The 8,518-nt window shown below is 31.3% G+C and overlaps 1 protein-coding gene across 1 annotated transcript in view; it reads right to left on the minus strand.

The window, feature by feature from the left end:
- Nucleotides 1-8,174, minus strand: part of Dhc1 (dynein axonemal heavy chain 1) — a 28,346-nt gene extending 20,172 nt beyond the window's left edge. Inside the window, exons 1-17 of the mRNA XM_011506451.1 lie at nucleotides 7,977-8,174; nucleotides 7,618-7,772; nucleotides 7,047-7,270; nucleotides 6,483-6,760; nucleotides 5,822-5,995; nucleotides 5,457-5,686; nucleotides 5,134-5,333; nucleotides 4,737-4,960; nucleotides 4,464-4,639; nucleotides 3,935-4,117; nucleotides 3,212-3,610; nucleotides 2,576-2,817; nucleotides 2,060-2,320; nucleotides 1,558-1,751; nucleotides 1,005-1,259; nucleotides 713-941; nucleotides 347-620 (exon numbers count right to left, since the gene is read on the minus strand). Of these exons, the coding sequence (XP_011504753.1) occupies nucleotides 347-620; nucleotides 713-941; nucleotides 1,005-1,259; nucleotides 1,558-1,751; nucleotides 2,060-2,320; nucleotides 2,576-2,817; nucleotides 3,212-3,610; nucleotides 3,935-4,117; nucleotides 4,464-4,639; nucleotides 4,737-4,960; nucleotides 5,134-5,333; nucleotides 5,457-5,686; nucleotides 5,822-5,995; nucleotides 6,483-6,760; nucleotides 7,047-7,270; nucleotides 7,618-7,772; nucleotides 7,977-8,174 (3,896 nt within the window). The remainder of the gene's footprint in view (nucleotides 1-346; nucleotides 621-712; nucleotides 942-1,004; nucleotides 1,260-1,557; nucleotides 1,752-2,059; nucleotides 2,321-2,575; nucleotides 2,818-3,211; nucleotides 3,611-3,934; nucleotides 4,118-4,463; nucleotides 4,640-4,736; nucleotides 4,961-5,133; nucleotides 5,334-5,456; nucleotides 5,687-5,821; nucleotides 5,996-6,482; nucleotides 6,761-7,046; nucleotides 7,271-7,617; nucleotides 7,773-7,976) is intronic.
- Between the last annotated feature and the right edge of the window lie 344 nt (nucleotides 8,175-8,518).

Here is an 8,518-nt window from a genome sequence, read left to right on the forward strand (position 1 = left end):
ATCGTGAAGTGAGAATGTGATAGATTAAGAAATGGATTGTATGTATGTGTGCTGACTGTAACGTATTGCAATGAAAATTGTTAATGAGCATTTATGAATTTCTTATTAAATAAATAATAAATATTATTAATACAACTGAATGCGTATTTTTGTAAATAATAGGGGGTAACGGATGTATGATTTTATAGATTTTTGATCAAATATTTTTAAAAATTAATTTACAAAACTTTGTTATTTGAAGGTCGTTTGTTGCGTGTATTAATTAACATGAAAATTAATTCGAACAAGTTTCTTTTTACATGAGAATGCAAATAAATGCAGTAGAAACGATTTTACATCGATTTACCTAAGATTATCCACTTGTTCAATACACTCTCGATCGACTGGAACTTCATAACGACTTATAATATTAAAAGCTTCTTCGATTGGGTCAATTTTCAATTCCATATCAACCTCTTGTTCTCGAATTTTTCTTAGAGTATCCATAATTAAACGTACGTCATCTAAATCACGCATCTGACGGTCCAATTTTCGATCCATTTCATTCATCACGGCATAAACGTATTCCATTTCTCGTTTATATTTTTTCTTGATAGCTTGGCCAATTTTGTGAGTGGAACCTCAAAATGTATAGAGATTCACTTATATATATATATATATATATATATATACGCGTGAACAATGATAATTTATTCATTATTATTTATTATACTTTTTATTTCCATTAATAAAGCGTATTGTAATTTTTCAGTTGACACGGCAATAGATTTTCCAAAAATCACTATGTCGGGTTCGGTTACTATTTTTTTTTCAAGTTCACCGTGTTTCCTCAGCATAGCCTCGAATTCTGCCAAAGATATTTGTAAAAGATCGCGTATACTGCGCTCGTCAGTCCAAAGAAAATTATATGGTGTCCATCGTTCTAAAAAGTCTGCCATATTCTAGAATAATAGATAATAATGATAAGGAAGGTGCAAATAAGTTTAATTTAATTGAATTACAACCTGCCGAAGTCCTTGCGTGCATGAGCTTAATATTGAAAACATTTTAATGATTTCTTTATTGTCCATAATAATAGAATAAAAGTTTAATTTTTGTACGGGAAAAGTTGGCTTTTCTTCCGATGCAATTTTATATAATCTTCTTCTACGTGCTTTGGGGTCTTCCTTATTTTCTTGGTTAGATTTCTCAGCCTCTAACTGCATCTTCGTCACAATATCTAATAAATTTCTTTTTGGTGTGCACGACTGCCACGTTGACTAGAATAATGTCACATTAAAAACACTATTGAATTGATATTAAATTCATTGCAAATTATTCGTTAATGTTTCCAATAAAGTCATTAAAGAAGCAGAAAAAATAGTACTACTATTATAGTACAATTATATATATATATATATATATATATATATATATTATAGTATATTATAGAATATTATAAATGATTGTATATATGATAGTACTACTACTAGAATAGTACTACTTCAAAAAGAAGTAGAAAAATATTGAAAACGATTTGTGCATTACTGCCTGACGCAAACAATATATAAGAAAAACAATCGTAATCCATAATTTTACCTTTATATTTTTCGTATCTTTGCTTCCACCATTCCATTGGGCAACGCCCTTAGCTACGCCAGCTATGGTTTTTCCAGCAGACATTAAAACTTCTTGTACGTCATCGAGACTTGGCTTTACTAAGACTGTTGGTATCATAAGCGTTGCATGTAACATGAAAATTGGCGATGGAACTTCCTCTGCAAAACACGGCATTTAATATAAATTTTGTTGCAATTGTAAATTATGCATAAATTACTTATAGATTAAAAGGATCGTTTTGTACGAACGAGCGGTGAATTAATTGTTACAAGATGAAATTTTATTTTCTGTATACAGTTAGAGAGAAATTTAGCGAGAAAATTTTTATTAAATATGACAGAAATCATTAATTAATCTACAATATTTATCGAACAGATATTTAGTTTAGTTATTGCAATAAAAATCTTTGAAGAAAGAAAAGAAAATTTTTTAAAAATTATAACCAATTGTCTCTTCATACCGATACCTATGTCGATTTCATGCGAAAATCGTTGTCTTATAATGTCGAGGGAGGATTTCGTGATCTTTATTAGAACATCAGCGACTTTCCTCGAATAATATCTTCTCATTTCGGAAACGGCATTTCGCACCATTTCCTGCATGGCTTTCGACAGGTTTCCTTCTGTTGTCGATAATAATTGATGGGGATTATCAAAACATGACCAAACAAGCGTCCAATCCTGCTGTTGAACAACTTCCGTGGATTGTTGTTCATCTGTAGCTATATACAATTTATCCTATTTCATATGACAATGTAATAGATATAATTTGATAGTTAATCAAGTTTAATGTCTTAATGTTATCTCATAATTCAAACGTTAATAATTCAAGTATTATATATTAATATTAAAAAGCCATGGTTGAGATAAATAGAGAATTACAGTATGTGATATAATGCTAAAAATTAATATCTCGAAAAGTATAATAAAAAAAAAAAAAGTATAATTTCGTTTTACAATACTAAATTAAACCTTACCATTAAAAAAGTTAAATTGATCGCAATCCATGGTGTTTTTGAATGTCGATGTAGCATTTTTTACCAACTCCAAAACTTCCTCCACAGCTTCTTCTACCATAAGACTTTTCCTATGTAAGTCGACAGCAGCCGTTCTACATAATTCTTCGGTTTTCTCCATAAAGTCCTCGATACTCCAAGGCTTATCTTCCGGTAATGCATACAACCTTGTTTTTTGCATACTCGCGAGTACTTTGAGAATTCTTTTTTAATTTTCATGGAAAATAAGTTAAATAAATTTATATTGATGTCTTACATATTATATATAACGGCATATATATATATATATATATATATATATAGTATTTAGCGTTTTATTATATTTTAAACAAAGAGCTCAAAATAACAATGTTTACGTAATAAATGTACGATCGACTTTTAACGTGAAATCAGGAGATATTAGTAACAAAATTTTATATTATTTATAATATAAGTATCGTGTAATAGCCATAATTAAACGTCATATTACAACACTTTTAAATGTTTAAATTGTTTAAAAGGTACTATTATTTAATTAGAATGAAAATAGAGGATTCAAAATAATTCTTATGTCAATGTTATTTGCTCAACGCTGCGTTAAAGACATAAAGTACCTACCGATTCGAGTAAACATCGTGAACTCTGGTAATAAGAATATCGAATTGCTTGATTTGTTCGCGCGTACTCTGACAATATTCTCTCCAATTTGGTTTTGTCCAGGTGAGGGAAACTAGTCCGGGCTTCAGAAGAGATGTTACATGTACGAGATGAGGAAGTAGAAGTGGCCGTACCTCGAGTTTTACGCGCCTCGCCGTGTTTACGAAATCCTCGATGACGAACTGCAAGGAATCCTTGACTATCGTGAAATGATCCCGTTTGGCGAGTATTGATTTTGCAACTATTGGTATCTCGAGCTTTAATTTTGCCAAGCAGTCGGCTTCACGTAGTAACAGAACGATGCGACTTTCCAGATTAACCTTTAATTTCCCGGTTAACTCGTCGACAGTTAGCAAATTTCTAAAAACAAAATCGAGAATGGCATTTTGACACTAGGCACGCCAATATAACGCGATATGTCAAGATTTCATGATTCGTTTAGAATCGAACTGATGTTAATGCATTTTTAATCGCTAGATAGATTATTAGCTGATAAAAAATAAGGAAACATTAGCTCAAATACAGTACCATAAAGAATATTAATGAAAGTTAAAAAAAAAAAAAAAAAAAAAATAAGAAAATATAATCCTGCACAGTTATTGTGTTTTATTGTCACTAATATTTGTCACCAAACTATTGAGATATTAACGATTATGCGAAATATTATGATAAAATGTCATTTACTGTTTCAGACAGTCTTCGATTATCCAAGAATTCTGATGAGTCCATACTCGAGTGATGTCCATTTGATATTGAGTTATCACAGAAACAGTATGATTGTATCTTTTAACTAAATCAACGGTAGTCGTCAATGTTTTTAATACTGGATGATTTGACACGGAAGTTGCTAATTCGTCTAAATGTATTCTGTTAATTGAAAAGGGAAAAAAATGTAAAATCGATTACAGTTAATTAATTGGGATTAGAATTTTTACGTGTAAATTGATTGCGATGCATTAAATTAACATGTATTTAAATGATCTTCGTTACATTGGCATTTAAAAATTTTTTTTATTATTAATGGCTTATGCTCTCGTACGAGAACTTGCTTCAAAATAAAATTATTAATTACCGAATAGCGAAAAATAATAGCGCTTATAAAATTGAAAGAAGCTACTTTATACTTTAGCACAGCTTTCATATAAAACATATGTTTTATATCATATTTTTAATAAAAATTCGATTATAATGACAGGAGAAATAATGACAGAACTTTAATGAAGAAGCCCAGATTAGTCTACCAGCAATCGGTGGTAAATGCCTGGGCAACGGTGGATCGTCCCTTTGCCTTTTAAAAAGCTTAAGAATTCGATCTATTTCTTTATCACAGTACTTCACCACTAGATGATATTTTTCATCCAACTTGGTTAAAGGAATTTTTTCGCTGACCTGTGTATGAATGGTAGAGGAAGAAATTTCGTAATGAATTATTGAACAGATATATTTCATAAAATTATAGTATTGAAACAGTAGGGGTATTCCCAACCTTTTCAAATCGAGTTAAAAAGCGAATTCCTTGTAGAGTTTCCCAAACGTCAGCATAATTTGTCTCTATCAAACAGCTAACATTTTCTTTCATATCCCCTATCTTTCTCATGAATTCCTCATAATCATTATTAAATTCTAAATTTCTCGGATCCAAGTAGTCGTAGCTTTTGCCGATAACAATTTTTTTTCCTTCCTCGAATGTTTTCACCGTTTCATCGAGAGCTGAAAATGATTCTTTTCTACAGTTTACACGAATCAGACAGACTTGTTTCATTAATAGTTACCATTATCCCCTATGCAATTACATTAATTATATTATCCAATAAAGAAATATTTAGTGGGTAGATGTTCATTGCGAATATATGCCAAATGGAAGTAAAAATCAATGATGTTACCTTCCCCTAGTAGTAAACCTTCCATTCTGCGTTCAAATAGTCGTTGATAATCATCTATTAGATCAAAGAGGGTTATGATTTTGCGTATCCTGGCACAGAATGAATCGAAACGACCAAACACGTGTGTTTCCGAGAAAGAAAATTCCTCTTCCGTTATAGCTGGTGAGCAGCGCACCAATCGATACGTTTCTCGATATGCTCTTAAATAATACTTTGCGTGAAAATTCGATCGTTATGATATTGTTTAAATTGTTTAAATGACAGAACGAGATAAACGCTACTTAATTCTTAAATATTTATTAATATTAGCTTATGAAATTTACTTGTTTAATCTCAGGCAGTGCTTCAATTTTTGTCTTGCGCTTGTTCTATTTTGACCCCAAACCGTCACACGATTTCTTTCAGTCACATAATCTCTGCAAGCTGCAATCATTTGATTTGTGATTTTAACCATAAGAGAGCTTGTCCTTTCAGAAGTATTATAATATCTGGAGACACTGTAAATTAACCTTACGGTTTGCAACAATGATACCAGCGAATCTCGCATTCTCACCTATTTTCAAAATATTACAATTGTGCGGTAGCTTAAATAATTAAGTTATACAGAATTCAATAATGAGTTTTATGAAATAGCAAAATTAAGCTTAAAAATGCATGAAAATTTTAATATATTTTAACGCACGCTTACTGGATTCTCTAAATATAAGCAATGACAACATTTTTCTAAAGCTTGAATAAATTTTGCATTATCTTTGGCTTCGTTAAAACAATACGTAATTTCATCTTCCATGTTGCTCCACTCTTTTACGAGCTTTGATTTTGAAACTTGCAAACATAGTACAGACATCATAACTTCATTATCCTGTAAAAATGTAATTATATAGCGGAATTTATAAAATTTTGCTTCAGCACCACAAATATGAAAAAAGAGTCTCCCACTATTTATTGTTTATTTAAGAGTAATTATATTTTGAGCTTATAATTCAATAAACAACAAAGTTGATGTCACACAAAAATAAGCCGCGTGAAACCTTAAAATATTACCTTTTGTTTTGTTTTTTTTTTCTTTTCTAATTGATTTTTAACTATTTATAGAAAGAAATCCGATGAAATCTATTGATAAACTTTTTATATTATCGGACAATGATATATTTCTAAAAATCTAGGAATGTATTATTTGTTACTTTTTTACCACTAAACTTTGTCGACCAACTAATTGCAATTATTTATGAAACATTGTATTCATTATTTGATTACATCATTTGAGATATATAATTATTAGTCTGTTAAAGTTTAATGCGTGAGGCGACCTCCGAGAGGCGAGGATCGATAATATTAAAAATTATTACTCTTAGTCTCGCAACAAGTTGACTAAATTGGGCTCCTCGTCTCTTCCAATACTCGAGTTCTTGCTGTGGTCCACTATTGTCGTTCTCCCTTCTCACTTGTTTGCTCTCCAACATAAAATCTTTCAATCTTTTTATCCAGCATCGCACGCGTTCTTCTATTATCTCTATATCATTATTCCTTGCCAGCGAGGCTTTAGCACTTTCAGCATCATGAACCTCGCTCATCATGTTTTGCCCGTCGTCGAAAATACTCCCGTCGTTCGCCACTTCCTCGCAAACTGAATACAAGAATTTTTATTGTCTCGTTAAATATACCGTATTTTCGTTATGTAAGAGCAATAAAAATATTCTTTAAGAAAAATCTTCACGGCTCATTCGAGCGGTAAAAGATTCGGTAAGATGATAGACAGCATGTCGAACATGCTAAAAACTTTTTAGGCCAATGTAAATTGTAAAAATAGAATAAAATATTTTTATTCTCCGATGAATATCACATCGTATTAGGCGCGTATTAGTGCGCGCGCGAGGATGCAATTAAAATAAATATTCAATGATAAGATTTACCTTTTAAGGCACTGCAAAACGACCTTAAACCAGGAAGTAGAATAGTCTTAATCATCGGACAATTGTCTTCGTCCTCGACTCCTGGATGGGCCAAAGCATCCATAAAAACTCGTTCGATAACACGCTGAATGTACGGTATAATACCAATTTTTTTTGCATCGATGACACCCGTGAAAAGATCTTTTTGAAATCCCTCTTCGGGCAGCTGTTTTGTAATATTAATACTGGCGATAAGTAGCATCGAGGGGACAAATATTTAAGTTAAACGTCAGTCGATTAATTAAATGTAAAATAATACGACGCTTATGTCGATTCAAGATTTTTCGATAAATATTTTAATACTTTTTTTTTTTGTTTAATACTATTTTCGACACATCGATATTAAAGACATTTCAATTTGAAGTTTCATCGGAGACAAATACTTCGTGAGAAACTAAATATTGTCCATTTGGAATTATCAACGTAATTATGTAAATATAATGATACTTGGCCATGTATTTTAATCCATAAATTTTAAGTAAAAATTATTAAAATATTTATCTGCCTTTTTACGTGAATGTATCAAATATACCGAAACATATAAATACACAGTCCTGTACAAGGAATTTGCCAGCCATCGGTTAGGAATAATTTTTTTTTAGGAGCTTCTCTTATTTCTTTGATTTCCTTGACTTTTGTCGTAGCTGGGTTTTGCTGAGGACGCGATGTAGCTGCTTTTGTCTGGCCCTATAATGCCGTATAGTATTTCAATAATACATAATTGATATTAAGTAAAATTATTACATTATAACAATAACCGCGCTATTAAATAGGATTACTACAGTGCCAATAATATGAATCCATTAAAGAATGTTTAACGGATTGTATCGTTATAGTAATATCGTTGTATCATTAGAATTTCGGAGACAAGAAAAAGTTTTATTGTCTTACTGTTTCAACTGGTCGTTGAATTTCAGGCTCCTCGACCTCTTGATAAAACCACATGAGCGTCGATTTCATATGCGGCAAGTATAATTGATTGATTTCATCGAGCATATCGGCTTCGAAAACGTGATCCATCACTTCGTACCTCGGCAAACCGGTTGCATCTATTAAAAGTTGAAATGCAAATTCCAGTCGGGGGTCCATTTCCCCACGTCGGGCCTTTCGTTCGCATTCTTCTCGTCGCCTCTACAATTATTCATATGATAATAATATTAATTATTCACATTGTTACGCAATAAGTGTCAAAATATCTTAACGTCATTTTCGAATGAGCGAATATACTCATTATACTTTCTGAGTCTCTAAACTCTGTTTGTGTATCGATTGATTTCTTAGCTGTGAGAATATTTTAGAAATGCAAATAGTTTTTACACGAAACAAAATCAGTGCTTCAAATTTTATCAGCCTAGATTTATATTTTATGATAAACAATCATTAGTTAGCGCTAAAGAATTAAAGGAAACAATTGATATTTAGACAAAAATAAA

This window comes from Ceratosolen solmsi, unplaced genomic scaffold (assembly GCF_000503995.2).
Source record: "Ceratosolen solmsi marchali unplaced genomic scaffold, CerSol_1.0 scaffold7, whole genome shotgun sequence".
Lineage (NCBI taxonomy): Eukaryota > Metazoa > Arthropoda > Insecta > Hymenoptera > Agaonidae > Ceratosolen > Ceratosolen solmsi.